The sequence below is a fragment of the Hydractinia symbiolongicarpus genome, chromosome 10 (assembly GCF_029227915.1).
Source record: "Hydractinia symbiolongicarpus strain clone_291-10 chromosome 10, HSymV2.1, whole genome shotgun sequence".
NCBI classification, from domain to species: domain Eukaryota; kingdom Metazoa; phylum Cnidaria; class Hydrozoa; order Anthoathecata; family Hydractiniidae; genus Hydractinia; species Hydractinia symbiolongicarpus.
The window spans coordinates 7,912,066-7,935,001 of record NC_079884.1 but is presented as its reverse complement, the minus strand read 5'-3'; the positions used below and the strand labels follow the sequence as shown (position 1 = coordinate 7,935,001).

Genomic DNA, 22,936 nt, shown 5'->3' with positions numbered 1-22,936 from the left:
CTGTTGAGCAACCATGCAAGATTAAATCGCATCAAGGTAATTGAGATTATCGTGTGAATTTTCCCCTGCCCGGTTCAGCCGTTTCCATGAAAGTTGAAGCTATTGTGAAAGTGGCATGGGGACGAAAATGCCTTTTTACATTATGTTTATAATTACTTCGTTTCGCTGACTTTGACTCTGACTATTTATATTTAGCTTGTTAACGATGCGTGTTCATGCAGAAAAGCCAAGAGAGAAACAACAATCGAACTATCTACAAAGTATTCCCGACTTAAATAATATTTAAATTGTATCTATAATGTTAATTTAATTCTTCTTCCCTCAATGCTCATGCAATGTTAATTTCGCGTACGGGTTCACCTCCATATATCCAACATGAACTCTGTTCGGCTCAGGAAACAAGTCTCTTTTCTTATTGAAACCCAACTAGGTATCACTCGACGAACTCCTCTCTTTATCCTATTATGCACCCACCAAGTAAACTGTCTATAACTTGCATACCTATACAAGTCCTGAAAATATAAAATAGTACTTGTATTTACTTACAGTACCGTGAAAAGGTTTGTTAACATCGTGGTTCGTGTTTATTTCATGTTACGCACGAACCACGATACGATGCGTATTTTTTAAACAATCGTGGACCTCACGATCGTGGTTCGTGGACTACACGAACGAAAATTAAATATTACATCGTGGCTTCCACAATAGATAACTTCTATTGTAAAACAACAAAGACCGTTAGTTTATCAATTAAATCAAAAACCGTCAAAAAAAGTCATAAAGCTAGCTACATAATAGATTTTTATCGTTCGTGAATCAAATTGCGATGAAAAAAAACATTTCTATCGCCACTTTTCGTTTATAAACTTTTCAAATGCGATCTAAAAAAACATTTCTATCGCCACTTTTCGTTTATAAACTTTTATAAAGCGATCTTAAAAAACATTTCTATCGCCGCTTTTCGTTTTTAAACTTTTAAAATGCGATCTAAAAGAGCATTTTTATCGCCGCTTTTCTATTTTAAACTTTTAAAATGCGATCTAAAAAACATTTCTATCGCCGCTTTTCGTTTATAAACTTTTAAAATGCAATCTTAAAAAAACATTTCTATCGGCACAGACAAATTAAACTTTTCTAGACAAATGACATTTCGTAAAAATATGGTCGCGTCCATGACGAAAAAGTATACACAAAGCAAAAAGTACGAATATGCTTTTTTAACTTGATAAAACCTGAAACAAACAAATTAACTTTAATAAAATACTTTTTTGAAAAGAAAAAAAATTAAATTATATTGGTTATAAAAATCGTGGAGCTCGCGAAAATAATCGTGGGACACACGATCCTTCGTGGAGATAATAATATTAGCGTGGTGGCCACGATAGAATGTTAGCATGTTTGTTATACATAAAGACCACGATTTTATCGTAGTTCGTGTGCACCACGCTCGTTACACGAACATGATGTTAACAAACCTTTTTACAGTACTGTATATAATTCTGTAATTATGTGAAAAGACTGAAGATATTTACGTTGGTTACATTTTCTCGTTGTGGTAGATGACTCGCATTTGTGTCATGCATTCCTACCAATGCGGTCCATAAAACCTCCCTCAAAAGTATGATGCTGTGAAATTTTTCCTGTACTGTAATGGAGTTATCTAAAAAAGAGTATGATCTTCACACTAGTGGAATCGCAGTAGTGACATTTCGTATGAATCGCATATAAAGCTCACCAATCAAATTAAAAATATTCGCAGATTCTAACTCGCAACAGCAAAGACACTCCGCTTCGCTCAGCATTATCTTACACTTTCCACACTTGTACCATGTGCTCACAGCAACAGCATCACATGAAGCGACTTCTTCTTGAATAGTATCCTCATCACAGCTCTCCCAACTGGAATCCAAGTCAGTACTTGGTCTAGTATTTTGCCTGATAGGCTCAAATTGAAATTCTACAACATTTCCCTGTCGCTCTTTTTTTTCTTTTGCGACACAGCTTCTCAGTATTGCAATTGAATGATAATTTCTCAACCGAAGTTAGTATTCATTTTCAAAGTTTCCTGATATTTTCACGGGTGATGCATTAGAAAGAGGTAACTATAGAGGTTTGAAGTGGGTTGATCAAGTAATGAAAGTTATTGAAAGAGTGATTAATAAGTTACTTAGAGAAAGAATTGATATAGATAAGATGCAATTTAATTTTGTTCCAGGGCGTGGCACTACAGATGCAATATTTTTACTCAGACAGTTTCAGGAAAAGCATTTAGGAAGAAGAAAGAATCTCTATTTTGCCTTTGTAGATTTAGAGAAAGCTTTTGATAGAGTGCCACGTAAAGTTATTTGGTGGGCTATGAGAAAATTAGGTGTGGATGAGTGGCTAGTTACGATGGTACAGTCTATTTACAACCAAGCTAGAAGTCCTGTCAAGATTATGATTCACTTAGTGATAAATTTAGTGTAAATGTTGGTGTACATCAGGGTTCTGTACTTAGTCCTTTGTTGTTTGTTCTAGTCTTAGAAGCGCTGTCGATGGAGTTCAGAACAGGTTGTCCATGGGAGTTTTTGTATGCAGATGATTTGGTTCTCATAGCAGAGTCGATGGGAGAATTAGTTGAAAACTTTGAGAAGTGGAAGAAAAAACTAGAAGAGAAAGGGCTAAGAATAAACACAGCAAAGTCTTAAGTCATGATTAGTAGCATTGCAGCCAAGTGTGACCTTGTAGTTGGAAAGTGGCCTTGTGGAGTTTGCAGGAAAAGGGTTGGTAGTATAACTCAATTTTTTGTCAGACTTGCAAGCATTGGGTACATAAGAAGTGCAGTAGTATTGGTGGAAGGTTAAGAGCTGACATCCAGTGTTGCAAAGGTGAGATTATAGAGAATGAAGTATTTCCAGCTTCAATGAGGTACAACAGTGGCTTGTTAGAGATAGCTGAGAACTTCTGTTACTTAGGTGATATGTTGGGCAGTGAATGGGGTGTTGGAAGAAGTGTACCTTGCAGGATAGGTTCTGCTTGGAAAAAGTTCAGCGAGTTACTTCCTTTGTTGACTAGCAGAGTCTTGTCAATTGAGTTAAAAGGTAGGTTGTATGAGGCCTGTGTAAGAAGTGTTATGTTGTACGGTAGTGAGACATGGGCAGTGAAGCAGGAAGATCTTGACCGTTTAGAAAGGAGTGATATGAGAATGGTTAGGTGGATGTTTAATGCCAGTCTGAGAGACAGAGAGAGTTCAGATGAGCTAATAAGCAGGCTAAGTCTCCGTAGAATTAAAGATGTTATCCAGATAAGAAGATTGAATTGGCTAGGGCACTAGGAAAGAATGTAGGGAGATAGTTAGGTAAGAAAGTGTAGAGACTTTATAGTTCCTGGGGCAAAGTCCAGAGGCAGACCGAGAAAGACTTGGCAGGAGGTTATAAGGACAGACTTGATACAGAGGAAGTTGAGTTTAGATCTAACACAGTCTAGATCAGATTGGAAGAGGGTCATTAATATACCCCATCCAACCCATGCTAGCATAGGAAACCAACGTTAAGCCGAGAATGATGATGATGATGATGGGGAAGCATACTCATTACCAATGAATTTCACTAATACAGTTTGAGTTAAAAATTTCAATGTGGAAGATGATTTTTGATCTTCTAACAGCTGACATCAGAGCATTCAAGGTGAAGAAATTTATTAAACAACGGATTTTTACCTAGTGTCGGAGGTGAATTTTTGAGTCTTTGAATAGGTATTAAGTGCGAATTAAGGAGAATAAACTTTATATTTGTAAATCACGTATGAATATAGGCCAATTTATGTCAACTTAATTTTTCTTGGGAGGTAAGCTTTAACAAAAAGGATCTAAGGATGAGAACACTTGGAAACAATCAACAGTGCAATCAACAATTTGTCTTTTCCCTCTCTGCGATCCTTTTTTGGCTGTTTTTAAACAATCTACAGAGATCTCTTTGCTTTCTACGATCTGTTTTCATGATTTTTAAACAATCTATGGCAATCTTTTTGCCTTCTACGATTCTATTTTGACTTTGGTGGTCTTTTCCATTTCTACAATCCTGTTTTGACTATTTTAAACAATTTACAGCGATCTTTTCCCCTTCAACAATTTTGTTTTGACTGTTTTTAAACAATCTATGCCAATCTTTTTGCTTTCTACAATCTATATCTTCTTTTGTTATTTTGTGACTAAGAATTCAGATATTTACATAATTTGATAGTTAAATTTCTTTAGAAATCGGCGATGTGTGATAAACATGTGTCATATTTAAAGCGATTTTGAAACTATTTGAACTGAAACGAATTCAACGTAGCAATTTGAAACTATGTTAAAATGATTTTTTGGAACAATGTTTTTAAAATTTGTTTCAGAATCGTATAGAGATCGTTTTACGAATTGAAAGTATTATTTTTTAAACATTCGTGCAGACGATTCCTTAGTAGGAATAAGGAAAGCCCTGGTCAGGAAGAGATATATTTAGATTTTGGTTGTCTGTCGGAGTTATTGTATGGGGATGATTTAATTCTTATAGGTGGAATCGATGAAAGAATTAGTTGAAAAGTTTGAGAAGTGAAAGAAAGGGTTAAGAGTGGATTCTGTTACTTAGGTGATATGTTTTACTTGCGTTGTGAGAAAGTTTAGCAAATTCAACAAATTTTTAACTATATGAGTGATCTGTTTGCCTACCACACAGATTTTATAGCTAAAAGAGCTTATAAAATGTTGTAATTTGCATATGACCAGTCTACAAAAACTAGTTTCCATGTAACTTAAAAGTAGCATTTGTTTATCATTGTGAAGAAAATGTTTGTTTTGCAAAAAAGGCAAGTTAATAGGAACCATGGTTTATGAATATACAAAATAGAATTGAAAAATATCGAAAATGTATGCTAGCTAATTCAAAAAAAAAACAAAAATAAAATAGGAAAATAAAATGTTAATAATATATGCATAAATGTAATTAATATTAATGTAGGTATTGTGAATGTTGTAATTAGAAATTCACATATCACTTTACTTTGGAAGAATAACAGCTTGTCTGCATTAGTGAGTTTTATGAAATATAATATTTCCAATTTATGTTTTAGATATATTTTAATGTAATTTTAAGTCAGTTGGTTCAAGGTAACTAAAAACTCTATTCATTTTATTTTATACATAAAAATCCTTACAGAGGTTGTGTGGTGTTTGATTCGATTTGACTCATTTGATTTAAGGCAATGTGAAGCAAATTTATTTAACAGCACCCAACTTACTTTCACCGAACAGAACTATGACATTTATGATTGACTTTAATTTTAGATTTTTTATAACAGAGGATGTCTGTCGGGCCTTGAAACTTTTAACAATGCAGAAAAGTTTAAATTAGACTACCTTGAAAATCTATAAATCTATCGTTTTCTTGAGAAATATCTTCACAATATCTCAAGATCACAACCTTCTGTAATAACATTCATCTTTATCATCTTAGAACATTATGGTTCCATACCTATAGCCCTATTGTATTGAGCATTGAGCCAAAAAAGATTTTTTAGTGATAACGGAAGCAGTCTATGTTGATTTCTATTGTTTCTATTCTACTGTTGTTTAGTTTTGGTTGATCTTGTGTTAAAAAGACTTTCCTTATTTACATTTGCTGCATAGAAAGTAATTTATTGAAGTTATTTTAGGGAACAAAATGTTTATACTTGCTGGCCTGGCAGAGTATCTTATGTCAAAAAAAATTATTTACGCTTTGATAAAAAAAGTTTAACCCTGGTGATTGTCCATGACTGACGACGACTATAAACAAGGATACTTATGACAATGACAAAGATGAAGATGACAAGAACAAAACAATAACGATCACGATGATGGTGACAACAGTTGTGAATACTTATACTGGTAACTCTGTTCTAATTCTGATTGCAGTGTCATCGCATTAAACACCAAAATGACTAACATGATGGAAGATTTTATTGATGAATTTATGGCTAAACCTGACAAAACAAAGCAGGAAGTTGTTGAAAACGATATAAGTATTGAAAATGTTGATAATGTAGAAGCAACACCTTTCATACCGGATGGTACAGAATTAATTACAATCATTCCAGGTATATTGCGAAAACTAAGGATTGTAGTCAATTTTTCTCCATACTGAATTTTCTTAACCAACTTTCATATTTTGTAAATAACTTCATCTAAAAATAATATAAAAATGTTAAATTTTCTTCAACCACTGCTATAAAAAATCGACTATAAAACTGTTCTGTCCTTTACAAAACTTTAGATTATTAAGTAAAATTGCTGAGGCCTTTGCATTGCACTTTTAAATTTCAGTAAATAACTTTGAAACAGACTGAAATAACCAGTGTCATCTTCTGCATGGCTAATTAAGGGCCAGCTAGGATCAAATTAGTTAAGTTACCCAAAGCTTGTCATACCACCTGTTTCGGAAACGATGGGTTGATGATGTCATCAGAAAACCCTTAAACCCAAATATCTCTGTTACTGTTCATCAAAAGTAGATGATCCTATTTTTTTTCTAGATCAGCTTTTCAAGCTCTAAATGTTCGAGGCAACAGTATATAAATTTCTGAAAAAGTTTTTCCACTATTGTGGGTCTGACATCATCAAAATTCTTATGATGACTCTTTACTGTTGTTCTTCTTCCTAAGTTGATTTTCCACAGGCTACAGACTAGTTAGAATATAATAAGGATTATTTAAGACGCAGAGGCAACTAAACAGTTAAAATGCAAGTTTTTTAAGAATCTAAAGAAAAAAATAATTATAAAAGTCAGTCTCCTGAACTTTATGATAATGTTTTTAGACCCAAGCCCTGCAATATCGACTGATGAAATGTTGCCAGATCAGATGAAAGAAACAATAGAACATCATCTCCAAAGAAGTAGCTCTGTCTATGCTCTAAATTATCAGATTGAAAACAATAAAATCTTAATTCAAAATTTGAAAAGCTCAATCGTATCCTTAAAAGTTTCGACATCGAGGATAGAACGAGATGTGAAGGAGCTATCAACAACTGTAGGAAAGTACAACAATGGTATGTAGGATTTAATTTATTTACTGCTTTACTTTGTTTTACTGTGTTTTGAACACGATACATTGCTGTATGCAGGGAATTCTCTTTTTCACACACTTTAAAAAGCATTCTCCCCCTCTTACCACAAAAAAATTGAACGTTTGCAAAATTATGACTAAATTTGGCAAAAGTTAATGTTCATTGTGTTAAGCCAAGTACCAGTGAATTTGCGAATAGCATTAGCAATTTCCTCCAGATAATTTATTATTAGCACCTTCGTAGTATTATTTGTTGGTGGGACTGTGGCATTTTAAGGGGGATTTCGGTTTATAGGTGATTTTTTTGTATAGGTGAAAGGTTTAACCTCTCCAAGCTGTTAAAGTTCCTGTACCTAAATTTTTGCACGTCTTTTTTGTAGGGTTAACTAGTTTTTTATCCACACAAAAACCAACGAATTAGTCGTTGTTTATCTTGCCTGAAGCGAAGCTAACTTGCTGTAACGGAAACAATATTTTGGATGTGTATTTACCATTTAAGGTTAATAAAAAACAAACCTATATTTGAATGTAAGCATTCCAATGTTATAACACAGGTCTTGGATTATTGTCAGTTTATATGGGCCTTGCTATGTCATGTCTATAACATTTGTCTAGATAAGACGCAGTTGACGACTTCTTTAGTTGATCTGGAGTTTCGATTCAACGAACTTGTCACAAAACAAGAAGAAACGGATGGTAACCTTTCTATGCAAGATATTGAAACTGCTGGTATCGATGCAAACATCAAAGACATTGTTGCGCAGATCGAGGGAAAAATCCAAAAGCTTGATGCTAAACTTGCTTTCATAGGTTTGTTTATTTTTCATACATACATCTTTTTCAGTTTGGGGTTACACTATACAGAAATAGCACATTATTTGCTGGAAATAGGTTTGAAACTTTATCCCTTAGAGGACGAAACATGTAAATGTAGGTCAACAATCGGGCAAAAATAACTCCACAGTTAAAGTGCCGTAACTTCTGAGGCATAGATTTTTGTGAAAAGTGCTCATGTTATAAAAAGAGGATGAACTAGGCTAACCATCAATCAAACAATAACCATCTGATCTTTCCCTTAGCCACCAATGGCAAATAGAATTTTAGAAAGCGAGTTATACTTACTTTTGAGTCTTTAAAAGCGAGTGTTTTAAGTGTTCTGACAATCCTCTACCATGTCTGTCATTAAACAACTGGTCATCTCTTCAGTTTGATCAGATAAAAGGACAAAAGTATCAGCAATTCTCTTAAACAAAACCCAAATGTGAATACTCTTAACGCCTATAGGACAAGTTTTTGTTCATACCACCTAATATCTGTTTTGTTTATATAGACGAGCAGAATCAAAAAATCACAGCTTTGAGTCGAAATATTCAACAAAATGAGAAAATGGTAAAGGAGATACAAGGAACGTTAAGTTTTCATGCTAAAGAATTGATTAAGCTGGAAGATTTTCAAAAATTACCAGGTATGTTCAATACTCTTTTGTTTCGCACAGTGTGTTCTACAAGTCAATTTTCTGTTTTTATATTGCATTACCAATTGACCTAGTTGAAAAAACTGTAAGAAAGTTCACTTTATTTTTTTCTCTTTATTTTCTTTCTCTTTTGATTTTCAGGACATCAAAGTGTTAGCAAAGAAGAAAAACCTGCACTCATTTCTGCGGGACAAAATAACAGCAACGCACTAGAAAAACTTGTTAATGAATTTATTGCGAAAACTGAGCTGAATGAGAAACAGATTGCTTCAGCATGGGTTGGCTTGATTGCTGCTCTGTTTCTAATCCCTATTGCGTATATCATGGGAAGATTCTTCTAATGCAGTTCTGTGGCATCTGATGTTACCATTTTTAAATGAGTGACTGTGAAATTGGGTTTTGTTTAAGATGATTTAAATGTATTTGGAGATGAAACTTCTGATTTCTGTTCAGTTTTGCACCTTTATATTAAGTTTGTAAGGTGAAGTAAAAATATCTCATGCATGTATTTTTATTATCTCTTCTTATTTTTAACCTGTTTATATTATTTATATTAATATTAGATATTATTTAAAATTGGTATTAAAAGGGATTGTTGTCTGCTCTTCTTTTTGTGCGCACTTTAAGTCACTGACTTTTGTATGAGTTATACTAAAAAAGGACTTTTCATGTGAGCATTGTGGTACATTTAAAAATTCCTTAACAGTGAATGTAAAAGTGCTTTTGATTGCATCCTTGCATTGTTCTGTTAATGAGTTTGTTATCAGCGAGAAAGGTTAGCTAGAACAGTCTTATCAAAGAAATTTATATTTTATTTCGGATTATTTCGGATTATTTCGGATTGATGTTGACATACTATATTTCTTGTGGTGTGATTGTTCTGTTTATCATTTTATGGAGATTTTATTTGTACATGAATATTTTTATTGCGTTCAGAAGATTCATTCGATATAAAAAAAAAGAACATAAATATTTGTAATTTTATTCGGTATGACCAAATTGTATTTATATATGTGTGTGATATTTAATATTTTTATCAATTGTTTTGTTGTGTTATTGTTAGTTCGTTGTTGTTGTTTTTGATTTTATTTGTTTTGTTAATACGAACTTTTGTTTGGATCAGCTAATGAATAATTTTGAGCGGGGACTATTTGTGTATACAATTTACCCTCTCTTTAAGAGGCATCTTATATAACGGACATCTCTCTACAACGAGCACTTTCTCAAGAACAGATAAAAAGGCAGTTCTCATAACAAATCCTCTATGTTGTGGGCACTTTATAGAGGCCACCTTAAAGTTAAAATCTACTTCATCCCCAAGAACTGAACACATAGCGGAAACGCCCGAAATGAGTGATGTATAACACTTAATTTAAGATGTTCATCTACAATTTTTTAAGAGAATATTTGTTTTTCTTTGATGTTATTAAAAAATACAAAGAGTTTTTTATAGCATTCGCTAAGAGAAAGCAAAATCTATTTCTATTTCATTCTAATGTTAGGGTTTTTAGGGAAATCAAAGGAAAAGAAAAACTGGAAATGTTCACGGAATCTGATTTTGTGTTTGTTCTTCAAATTGTATTGTTTGTGATTTGTAATATTGTTTGTGGTGTAAGCTTGTATTAGAAATGTTTAAAAATGTTGATTGATCTAGAATATAAAAATGGCGGTGATAAATTACATTCATATTTAATTTTGTAGTTGTATGTCAACAAAAACTTACAAAACTTACAAAACTAATAACTCTTGAAACCTTACAACAAATCAGTAATTTCTTTAAAACAAAACTTCTTAATAACAAGTTCCTAGACGATGTATTACCAGAAGGTATTGTCAACTTGTGCTGTTAAATGACAGAAGTGATTATACTGATTGGTGAAGGTGGTACTGATGTGGAATGAAGAGAATTCTTTGTTGTTAAGCCAAACTTTTTAGTCAAGCTTTAATAAATGATAAGCCTCGTTTTAAACTGTTTTCCTGAAATAGTGGACGTGCATTTTAATTGTGGTTGCTGATTCTGTTATGTCTGGATATATTTGCAAATAATGTTGCTTGTAATAATACAAAAAACCAAAAATGCCACACCCTAAGTACTTGCAGTACTAAAGTATCATTTTCTTGTTATGTAGGTTAAAAAGAAAATTTTTTTAAAAGACTGAAAAGTAACGGTGAGTTTATGATTTTTATTTTATGTTGAATTTGCCATTTTGCGTCATTTGTAAATTTTTGTTAATTTTGCTTTTTTGTTGGCTACTTCTAAGATGTCATTCTCATTCATTCATTCATTCATTCATTCATTCATTCATTCTCATTCATTCACCATTTTACTTGTTATCTTGTCGCTATTGACAACAAGCAAACAAACAAACATGGCGTCATATTTTTAAATTTTGTATTCTCTTGCGCTGCTGTTGGTATAATAAACACTGCTCGATCATTTTTTGATGATGCTTGAAGATTTGATGATTCGATCATATTATATATGAGGAGTTGTTGAGTGTGTTCTTATGGCTTGTTGCTATGGAAACACTGAACAAAAACATGTTGGTTGATCGCATCAAATCTGCAAATGTGCCTTATTATAAAACGCGAAGTTTAATTTTTTCCAAATCTATTAAAATTATTTTATAAAACTAAGAAATTTCTTTATACTATGATCGTATACAACAAAATAATTAAACCACAGTAAAAATGAGGGTACGATGAAGAGAACGATATTTATCTCACTAATCAGGTCTTAAAATCAACTCCTGAAAAATATTGAGACTGTTTCTTTTTATTATCTAACCTGAAACAAGGTACGCATGTTTTCATTTTTTCACCTATCGCTACACGCAGCTGCATCTTTGGCTCACATACAGATAACAACAGTTTTTATATATAACGAATTACAAACTCTTCATTTTATATCACAATTTTAACTAAAAAATATCGAATCTTTGTATCATTTTATTTTGAGACATTTTGTGTTAATAGATTTAAAAAAACATGGCGAAAAATTTATTTCTCAATTCCAAAAGCCGCGGCACACAATAAGAGCTCTATGCGCCAACTTCTTTCTCACCTTTCTGAAACTTTTAAAAAATTTCAGTACTAATTTGTTTCATGCATGTATTCATTCATTCTTCATTTTTAATTACCACCAGACTTTTTAAAGTATAACATGTAAAATTGATCCTGGTTTTCATCTGCACTTGAGTCTCACTTACTTATATGTAAGTGTTTATTGATCTGTCGTGACAACCACACCACGTGGCAATAGTACCGTTTGACTAATCAAGACACGTGGGAGGTTTTGATGGTTTCTGCTTGATCTTATCGAGTGCATTTTTACTTGGTTTTTATTAAACCCTTATATATGGGAATAATCCTTTGGCTACTTGTGATGTTGCAATGTAGTTTGTGATTTTTGTATAATCGATATGTAGACAGAGTTTATTATTGCGAAATTCTGAAATAGGCTGAGGAATGGACTTTCCCGTTTGGTCACTTAAAGGTAAGAGACTAAACGTTCAGGAATCGAGGTAATAAGGAATGCTACCAAACGATTCATATATCGTACGAAAATCTGTTGCTTTAGACACATCATCATCATCATTCTCGGCTTAACGTCCGTTTTCCGAGAATGATGATGATGATGAGTCGAAAGCAACAGATTTTCGTACGATATATGAATCGTTTTGGTAGCATTCCTTATTACCTCGATTCCTGAACGTTTAGTCTCTTACCTTGTTATTTTACCCACGAAGAAAAACTAATTCGGTCTTTTTATCAGAAGTGAAATTTCTATGTAGGTTTAAACGCATGTAAACAGACAGACGTACAATTCAGTCAGTGGCATTGCGCATGCGCAGTAATCATAAAGTCAGTAAAAAAGATGGCTGTAGACAGAAATTTTACTTCATTTCCGGTGAAGCGAAGTCACGTGGAAAACACGGCATCATTTCACTTCAGTTTGAAATTGCCACTTCACTTCTGGTGAATGCCGCTGTGGATGTCTGGGTTTATTCCGAACATTTATATTTAACCCAATGAGTCATGATATAAAAATACAGCTTGCATGCGGGTTTATTTTTGCACAAAAAACACGTGATTTGTTGTCGTTGTAATTTTTATTGACAATGCACGTAACAAAAGATTTCTAAACATGAGAAAGCTTTAGAAGCTACAAAAAAAATTAACAAGAAATGTTAAGGAAAGAACAATAATTCATAATATTCCACAAATGCTTGAATAAGCACCTTTGACGTTTATTAAATTTCCAATTAATGAAATGTGTACAAAACTCACTGTCATTGGTGTATGTTTAACACTGGGAAGATAGGAAAATTCTTCCAGATTTAACTGACATTAAAACCATATTAGTTCCTCTTTCTTGAAATAAAAGATATTTCTATTGTTTCTTGAAAAGGGTGGAGAGGTGGTGGAAGGGTTTAATCAATGAAAGTTTAAAGGGGAACTATTACGTATTCCAGGTGTTTTATTTTACCAGGTGAATATTAAATATGTTTACAATTATTCAGTATACAACAGAAATTGCTGATTCAGCTTTAAATGGGAACCTAACATCGAGAAGGGCGTTAATTTAAATACTGCGCCATTGTGAGTAATTTTGTTGTAATGGTTTTTTAAAAAAATTTGCTAACGAAGGGAGGAGAATATGTATACATCAAAGTTAAAAAAGTACTTTTAGGGTTTTTCGGGAGGTAATCCCGCTTTAAAAAAAAAAAAAATGGATAATTGTTTCGAAAAAAAGCTAGTATTTATTGCAAAAGACTCATGAATGTCCACAATGTTACAAATGAAACGTTTAGAATAGATTTTGCTACAAAACAAACTCAGAAATTGCTTGTAAACAAACTCAAAATAAATAAGCAGTTTTAAATATCAGTTTTTCACCGTTGAAAGGATTTACTGGTGCCATGTAGACATGACACATATTAAATGTGTTTTTGGGCGATAGTTAATTTTTTCTCTACGTTGCGCATGCGTATTAGTGAAGTTCAACTAAGTAGTTTTAATTTTTTATATTTTTTTATTTTTTATTCTTTAAGATTAATTTTGATGTAAGGTAAACTGTTCGCATCGCTTAAGTCTATGCCCGCCCTTTTTACGTCCGCCCTTTTTACGTCCGCCCTTTTTACGCCCGCTCAAAACATCTGGAAATTAACGATGCAAACGTTCTAACATCTAAGAAACAAATAACAAGAGACTCATTACTAGACTACCCAAAATGTAAAAACATTTTGGAAACAATGATTACTGTTACTCAAACAAAATTAGTGCAGTATTTATCCAGGACTTAAAATGCATGCCTGATTAGAAAACGTTCCAAATTCTTTTACCAAACCCGAATGTGGTCAGGTAGCTTTTGAAATGTTACGTATTAAACAGAACGAAATGCAGTATATGTGTTATAAATCTTAAAATATTCAGATAGGCGTTACCGTTTTTTCCAAAAATATGATTTTCATAGCCTGAAAAGCGTAGATGTTGTTCCCCTGCTACCCGGGAGCGAGAATAGAGACCTGTGGACAAAATTAGCAGGCACGAAAGTGACGGTTTTTAAGCGGTGTTAGTTGGCCTTCGTCCATCTCCACTAGTTTTCGTCGCCTTAATTTCCGTTAGATGGTGAAATAACGTTTATTTTTCCGGTGAATTTTATGAAAGTCTTTTTTTGACTATTAAATTTGAATTTTGCTGATTTCGTGTAGATTTTTAACATTTTTGCTCAGTCGATAATGTAGCAATTTTTTACACGTTTGCAAATATGGCTTAGCTCTTTCCTAATATGAAAACGTCATGGACATATTTGTCTGTGTGAAAGATTTGACTGTCTTCATTGTGACGTCATAAATTTTTTTCTCAAAAGGATGAAATGATAATAAAAAATACATTTTGTTATTCGTAATTTTTTCTTAAATTTTTTCTTGAATTCTCCTCATTTGAAAATTTGGTCTGTCAACATAACTGAGGACATAGTTGATAGACAAAAACCTTTTTTTGTCTATCAACTATGCTGAGGATAGGATACTTAAACAATGTTCCAATCTAAGGTTATTGGGTTTGTAAAGAACAAAAATTGAACGATTTTATTTGCTGTGTTTTTTCTTTAGTCTGGAACATGTCTACTTTGTTCGAAACTGGTAAACTAAAATATAACTCTTGCCAAGAATTTCCTCGCCAAGTAAACATGTTTGTTTTTGTTTGCAACATTTTTGCTGACGACTGCGTATTTTCTAAAATGTTTTCCAAACATACTTTGGCTGTTGGAATGAAATCTGTGACGTCATCGGTGTATTGACTGTGTTTGGAGATTAAAGAAAATGCACGAAATATTACAATATAAACATTTTTTCCCCATGATGATAACATCAGATTTTATCCAAAATTGGAAAATCTTTTAACATAACAAACTTATTTTTGTGATGAAATGTTCTCAGCAATGTTGTTCTATTCAATTTGCGTCATGTTGTATTCTTTTCTCATGAATTGTTCACCAGCCAGTCATGCAGGGATGGTTTCTTTATCGTTGCTCTGTAAACACTTCATGTAGTGGAATTGTTGCAGTATTTTTAACTCAGTATTAGCACTTCCACCATAATTTCACATGCGACTGTGCTACAACCAACTACACTTTCAAATATTCCCTAGTCTCCAAATATTTCTTGGCATAAACTTCATGTATGCATCCTAGACTATATATCGGTATACGTCCATTAGAAATTGTTTTATTTTTTGCATGAAGGTTCCTTTTTTTACCTAGAGATTTCTGAGACATATTTTTTAATGTTTTGTGAATAAATACATTGCGAGTTTAAACCGATCCGGAACCTTCAAAGCTTCTTGTCAAATATTCACGATTGAGGGTTGAGGAAAAGCTAATATAATTTCATTCGCTTTGAAAATACACTAACACCCATGTCGACTTTTGACACCTTCATGGCGGATTACATAACTGAATGTCATAATGTACAGTACAGGCTTGCAAAAATTCACATGTATAACGCGTCACCAAAAATCCACACACCATTTCATAATCAAAATAAAAATTTTAAATTTTTAATGCAATTCTTTATTTATATATTCTATTTTATGCCCATTTTTTTCTTTACTTTGCGTCTAGTAGTGATTAGCTCCATGTCTGTATCACTCGTTCTGGATTAGTTTTCGCAACATTAAACTGTTTTTTGTTATTGTGTGTTGTTATTCTTGATATTAATCCCAGATTTGTCATACTATACTGTTGTGTACAGATCATGAGAAAGTTGACTGGAAAAACAAACATGTTCAGTGATTCAATACATGAAATACGGGGGTCGGCTGTAACAAAATTTTAACGTACTTGTAACCCACCAGCAGGGATAGGTTTATGTAAGCTTTTCGGTGGTGCGAAGACACTTTCCAAGTTTTCTTCGTTATTACAAAGTGTAATTGTTTTCTAACATTTTTAATATTACACTGTTTCGAAGCATGTGAACTATCTGCAACGCCCCCCGTCTTTAAACTTGATTTTGTGTTTACAAACTGGCTTCGCTCTGCAATGTGACTCGTGTCGACGTGATGGAAATAGCTTGTTTTCATTCTTCGATCTGTCACCACAAACGTTGTTATTTTCTCATGGATCAACAATGAATCGAGGATGTAAAGGTTTGTAAACAAATAAGCACTCTTGCGAGCTGCGGTGAGAAAATTCGCTCACGAGCTTTCTGATTGGTCGAAATCTTGAGAAAATGTACACAAAGATTACAGGAATAGATTTTGCAATCATCTCAAGGGAAAATGTTAAATCGTGAAATCTGATTGGCTGGTGAAAGGTTAAGTGGTTCAGGCAAGATTCTGTATAAATTGAGGTTTGTGGAAAATTAGAAGTCAGAATAAATTGTGAAGTTAATACGATAACAGTTGTTTTGAAGAATTACTTCTAACTCATACTACTACTGCTTCAATTTTTTTGGTAAGCATGAAATGTATTTATTAATTTGTTTAAATTTGCAAATTATTTTTTGTATTATCTGTTCAAACTATTGTTGATATTTTTACTTATATTTTTATTTTTCTCTATTTTAGAAATCTACATACACTCGAAAATATGGTTAATAAATTACAAAAACGTCAAAGCTCAGATTTAATGGTCATGCCGACGACAAATGAAGAAAATACACGCGGAAAGTCGCCGTCACGTATTCCAAACAAACCTCAAGCTATACGAAGTAACTCTTCGGAGCGTAAATTCAAGTTAATTCGTAAGAAGTCAAGTAAAGATAAAGAAAATTTAATCAAAGGGAATACCTTGGAGGTTCTAACAGAAAACAAAAACATCCATAACAGTAACGAATATACTAAAATTACGACACCGAAACTAAAATCAAAAGCAAATAAAGTCTCCAAAAACTGTAAATTATTCGATGCGGTTTTAGACGATGACTTTATGTTAGCAAGAAAGTTGATTATTGTTGATGAAGTGGACGTTAACGATCTATGTCCAGAAGGAAATTCCGTTTTACATTTAGCTGCGGCTGCCGGTCATTTAGACTGTATGGAATTACTTATCGAATGTGGCGCGAAAGTCAACGCAAAAGACAATTTTTCTCGTACACCGTTGGAATATGCTGTTATGTACGGAAATTTTGATTGCGCTGAAATTCTTATAGACAATGGAGCCGACATCAATGTAATAAAAAATGGGCTCATGTAAATAAAGCACCAACATCTTCTAAAGATTCCTTGTGGAAATAAAAACGAAAAATTTTTTTGTAATCTTTTTTTGTTTATTTATTTATTTACATGTGCACATTTTTTGTAAAAATATTTTTTAAAGAAATTGTATATAATTGTAATGTATTAAAAATTTTTAAAAAATAATATTGAAAAATACAAATTTTCTTGTCGGTAGTCCTGCGTGTATTTTGCAGAATATTGTTACTTCAACAGTTCAATCCACGTCATTTAGGTTAATAATGAACAAATGATAAGCAATTTAATTTTTTAGCAATTTCTAGTTGTGTGTTTAATGTCGAGTTGCTTTATAAAAATGCGTGTACTCCAACAATTAAAATTAGAAAATAATTTTTAGAAGAAAACGCAACAATGTTGAGGAGTTTGTTACACATGTATAAATTTAGTTCAAAGTTTATGTTATGAACATAGTTTGTTGTTTCTAAGAATGTCAACATATTTTAATCATGAAGTGGAAGAAATTAAATATAAAAGAATATTTTTAGTGATGAAAGTACACCTGCACTGTTTCTAACTATTGAAATATTGGAACCAGTGTGTTTTAAATATTCGCAAAGTGCACATGTAATGGGTTGATAGGATTGCTAGCAATATTTACCAATTCATGTTTTCTAATTTTATAATTGCTAAACACATGGGCATAAAAATACGTTTATAGTAAACAAGTTTAAAGTACAAAAAGCGATTGTTTCGTACGGATATATTGTTTGTCTCAGAAAAAATAATGCTGATTTTGAGGCGGGAAAATATATAAAGTTTTTTTTTTAATTTTAGGGAATTATTTTGAAAAACTTGCTACAAAACCATATATTATGTTTTGAATTTAAGCACCCCTCTGACTTATGTCAGCCCCTCAAATACGCATGCAAAAACCTCAAAAGGCTGATTCATTTCATCATCCGTTCTTGTGTGGCGTACCAAATGTTTATAAAACTGTTTTATTGTCGATCCTTTTATCGCTGTCGAGTTTCGTACCCTCTTTATCATATCTACAAATTTCAAGATTATAATTGACAGTTATGACAGTTGGACGGAAGGAAGTGACATCTTCTCTGTCAACACTTCCACTACAGTTTCCACATCAAAGTTTTATTGTTTACTTAAAGCAATATTTCGACTTTGAGCAAACTGAATGAAAATATTCCCATGTTGGAACTAAACTCGGAAGCTTTGACTCGATAATTTAAAAGTTAAACTGTTTATTATTCTTAAAATCCTCAAAAGTTGGATAAAATCCTTTTTAAATGGGATTACAAACTATTAATTGAAGTTGTTGTTAAAACAGCGCGCCGTTGTGACTACTAATTAGCGGTCTTTTTTAACGGCTAAGGATTTGGTCTCGACGAAAGTGTGCCAGTCTACAAGAACAGCATGAGAGTTAGCTCGAGAGAGTTTTATCAAAATAATCCTCTGTTATTAGATCTATTCTCAATCCTACATCAAACTGAAAAAATATTGCAGATGGACTATAATGTAGTTCTTTATGGAATTATGGAAAGTGAAAGAGTAAAAATTTATGAAAATTTATATCTATAAATACGATTGAATATGCGTGACAATATCATGTCAGGATTGTCAGCCTGGATGTCATTTTCATAAACAAAGAACCTTTAGATAGTATAATTACACACCAATTTTGTCTACGGACGCTTCCGTTTACCGGCTGTTTTGTAAGAAAGGAATGGTAAGGGAATGGTGTATTGGATATGAGCTCAAAAACATTTCATCCGTTACATTAGTTGAGTCTATCCGATAGATTGAATTCTTCTGCTTTTCTTAGGGTGAAAGGGAGAAAAATGCTAGGTGTCACATCCGATTCTTTCTAGAGTATATGGAAGTCTAGCCCGTATAACAGTCGTACAATGTACAGTCCATCGTCCAAGCATTATACGGATTGTATATTCGTTAGATACATTACTTTAAAAGTAACATGGGAAAAATCTTGTAAGAAATTTATGTGAAAACGAAGCTTGTTTTTTTGTCTGACTTGAAATTTAAATACAGTAAATGACGTCATCTACTTTAAATACTTCAGCACGTGCGAACTTGTTGCATGTAGAGAGTCGAGTGTTTATTGGCATGTAACATGTAAAATGGTATTTTTAGACGATTACAAATTTTCTTGATTTTTTTATTAAACAATTGGATATAATCAAGAAATTATTTCAACAAATATACTTCTTTTTTTTGTGTATGGAAGAAATGTCTCCACAGAAAAACCATTGCATCGATGGAGCTGTATGACTCGCCAACATCGTTGGAGTGCTTCTATTATGATCATCTCCTGTTCTATCTTTTTCTTTTATTATTTAAAAGCTCTCGATAGTCCAACCCACTTTCTTGAGAATATCAATGTTATTTTTACATGTCATCCGTCTGAATAATTGACGTGTAGTAAGAACTTGCTGATCGCAAACAGATTGCAAAATACCGTCGATGTGATGAATTGTCGATGAGAAATTATTGCCTTGTTGAATTACAGATAACTTCCCTGTCAAAATAATGAAAGAAATGACGTCTTCTGCGAGAACAGACGCCTAAAAGTGGGTTTACACTTAAACAAAAATGGTCGAACCGATTGATATTGATCGATGCGAATGTGGGATTGGTTTCCTATAATTTTGTCGACGTCGATTGATTTTATCGATACGACTATTTTCGTTTAAGGAAAATTCGACTTAAGTTACTGTTTCAATGAAAAAATCGAAGAGTTGTCACGACATATCGTTTTTAAACGAATGTATTACGTAAAGTGTGATACGAGTAAAGAAAATCCACAGTGTGTTTTATCTCTCAACAAAAATGTCGTGTACTATGTGACGTATTATATCAGTAAATAAAATACTCACAAAAATACGACATGTCATCTGTAAACAACAATATATCGGTTAATTTTTTATGGGTGACGTGTATGTTTATACATTTGCCAATTGAAAAGTATCTTGACTGAAAAAACGATTTCCAAAAACAAATTCTGTGATCATTTCATCATCGATAAATCTCTCGCCATGATACTAGCTACGTAGTGTCTGTTATGACTCATATTTTAGCCTCACTGAATTCGAGGGGATATAACCTATCTACTGTTGCCAGGACTATACAGGTAGTTCTGAAAGGTTCTCATTAGAGCATCAGAAATCTTATAAAGTTTTGCCCCACCAGACAATAAGTTTATGTGGGGATAGAAAGCAAGACCTTTGGACACGAGTCTAGCCCTCTACTGACGGGGAGCTACTACAACAAACAAACAATGTTATAAAGTAACAAAACCTTCAAGCCTCTTGTAATAGTCATCTTGCTTATCGATTATAGTTTCATTTACGCCATCAACCGACAACAAACTGAACAACAACACGAAGAAAAACATAGCAAATGGATGATGATGAGAAAGATCAGTTTTACGGATGTGGCTGTCAAAGATACTTAGCTGTCGGATTAATGATGCCTTTTCTATGCGCAGCAGCTCTTCTTGGTGTAATTTTGGTCATGGTTTTATTGCCTGGTAAGTTTCTTTATTTTATTGAAAATTTTAAAGACGAATTTACAACCCCGTTAATAATACTAAACTCTCCAGCGTGATCCTTTTTATGTGAACCATACTGCCTTGCTCATCCGAAACTTGCCTAAGAGAATAATAGCCGTCGTCTGTCTGTTTGTCTGTCTGTTACGAAAACACGAAATGCGATATATAAAGGACGGACTACCCCGTGGATTTATCCACGGGTTGACGTCTAGTACTAAAGAGAATGACGAATTGTACATTTTTACCTTTTTTCAGTAAAATTCTGCTTCCCAAAATCGAAGTGTACATCGCAAACGATCAACTGGTTGTACGAGAAAGTGCTCAGATTGCCCATACGTGCTTTGGAATGGGCTGTGTGATGGAGGGTGTTGGGAGTAAAGCGTACGCGGCTTGAGCAATTGCTGTGAAAATACGCAGGTAGACGAAGGTGCTTGTGTAGAGGTAGTGATGGATGGTAGCTGGATGGAGGGGACATTTTCATGTGATATTTAAGTTTAAAATGGTAGCAGCTGTAGTGGTACACAAATTTAAGTAAATGTTAACAAAACACTGGATATTTTAAATTAAAATTGTTTTAAGCTAGTCTTTAACTTTTGTTATAATTTTTCCGATTTTATATTTATGAAAAAAAGGAAAGACAGACACACGTGCAGCTTTATTTTGGACTGTCAGCAGAGTGGATCAGTACTTTATGTCAAGGATGCACGAAAGATTCCGGCAGGTTTTCTTCTACGATCTAACGACTTGTTGTCCGCACTCTAAAATTTGAATTTTACTAAATTGTGAATTTGAAAGGCTTCGGTAACAGAAGGTATTCTGTTTTTATCCAAAAGTTAGGAATATTTATCTTGTAACGAAAAAAACACTATTCTTATAATGGGCAAAATTTTAGTCACTAATGCATATAATATGTCGTTAACTTCGACTAAATGTGGAGGATCTTAGTGAAAAAAATATTCAGTTGTTTACAATCAAACTGTTGCTGTCTATTTTCTTCCTTGTAATTTTTTTCTCTGTCATCATCAACGTTGATTACCTTATCAGACAAAAAGTGTCGGCCTAAATTTTCGTCACCTACAAAAAATTTCTTCACTTGTCCGACGGAATATTTTATCCGACGAAAAGTTTTATCCATTTTTTAAATTTGAAATAGATGCAAAAAGACACAATTCATTTAATTTTTATAGTTCTCCCCTTTAAATAAAAAAATACACTTCAACAACCACGTTCAACTCGACCTCACTGTCCTCAACCAAAGGTGGTTTTTCATGTTCACCGTCATCTTCGTCGTAGGATTCTTGCATTTACAGCAGCTTTCTCTTCCTTTTTTTAATATTACTACCTCACTATACTAGATAGTTATATGAAAACTAGTCGATTACCGTAGAAACAAAATTGGATCAGTTCTAACAAAAATAAAGCTTACAAAGTAGTGAAGTTCTAGAAAGATCATCCACAGTCAGTTTAAAGTAAGTCGGAGAAAAACATTACCTTGGAAAACCTCAGGCCTCTACCCTCAAAGTTAGTCACTTTCCCCCTTTTTTCCGATAAGGTAGCATTGAAAAGATTGATTGTCTATTAAAGTACCGAAATGCTAGCTTTAAAAATGACTAAGTAGTATAAAATGTTATAAGTTTTTAAGTTATATAGAAAAGTGGTTGAAAGTTTTTACAAAACTAATTTTTATTACCTTTAAAAAAATGGACCCACACGTGATCGATATGTTTCTTTTAAATTATTAAAAAAGAAGAAAAAGAAAAAGCATTTTGGTGAAACAGGAATGTAATTAAAAAACGTGAGGAGATTAAAATTTCGAAAAGTAACAAATGAAAAAAAAATCACACAATTTTCTTGTTACAAAACAAATTCCAAATTTCAACAAACTTTGTGAAAAGCAAGTGTGAACCGACATTGAAAAGCAAGTGTGAACCGACATTGAAATATTGTGTGTTTTTGAAAAAAGAATCAGGCAACCTGGAATAATGTGAAGAAAAAATATAATAAAATATTATCAATCATAAAAAGTGTTATTTCGTAGTTTTTGTTCGAAACAAATTTTTGATCAAAACGTGAAAGTTGTTTGAAATTGGTTTATTTGTGAGGTAAGTGAAATCACAGTGAATTGTTTAAAACTTTGTCCA

At 32.9% G+C, this 22,936-nt stretch overlaps 2 protein-coding genes and 1 long non-coding RNA gene across 6 annotated transcripts; 2 read left to right on the top strand and 1 right to left on the bottom strand.

The window, feature by feature from the left end:
• Positions 1–1,226: 1,226 nt before the first annotated feature.
• On the bottom strand, positions 1,227–1,876 carry LOC130662598 (uncharacterized). Its single transcript, XR_008989054.1, has 2 exons — positions 1,736–1,876; positions 1,227–1,660 (listed from the first exon to the last, which is right to left on the bottom strand). It is a non-coding gene; the product is annotated as an uncharacterized LOC130662598 (long non-coding RNA).
• An 849-nt stretch (positions 1,877–2,725) lies between these two features.
• On the top strand, positions 2,726–10,210 carry LOC130662596 (uncharacterized). 4 transcript variants are annotated; one of them, XM_057461491.1, is made up of 7 exons: positions 2,726–4,607; positions 5,089–5,125; positions 5,912–6,093; positions 6,812–7,042; positions 7,675–7,869; positions 8,390–8,524; positions 8,675–10,210. In XM_057461491.1, exons 3-7 carry the CDS (start codon positions 5,934–5,936, stop codon positions 8,872–8,874), a joined length of 921 nt encoding a protein of 306 aa, XP_057317474.1. In that variant the 5' UTR covers positions 2,726–4,607; positions 5,089–5,125; positions 5,912–5,933; the 3' UTR covers positions 8,875–10,210. The 4 variants fall into 4 exon arrangements, with proteins under 4 accessions (XP_057317474.1, XP_057317472.1, XP_057317473.1 ...); XM_057461489.1 differs by having other exon boundaries at positions 5,671–6,093; XM_057461490.1 differs by lacking the exon at positions 5,089–5,125 and having other exon boundaries at positions 2,726–5,047.
• Positions 10,211–16,112: 5,902 nt separating this feature from the next.
• On the top strand, positions 16,113–17,414 carry LOC130662597 (acyl-CoA-binding domain-containing protein 6-like). Its single transcript, XM_057461492.1, has 2 exons — positions 16,113–16,490; positions 16,604–17,414. Exon 2 carries the CDS (start codon positions 16,626–16,628, stop codon positions 17,229–17,231), a length of 606 nt encoding a protein of 201 aa, XP_057317475.1. The 5' UTR covers positions 16,113–16,490; positions 16,604–16,625; the 3' UTR covers positions 17,232–17,414.
• Positions 17,415–22,936: the final 5,522 nt, after the last annotated feature.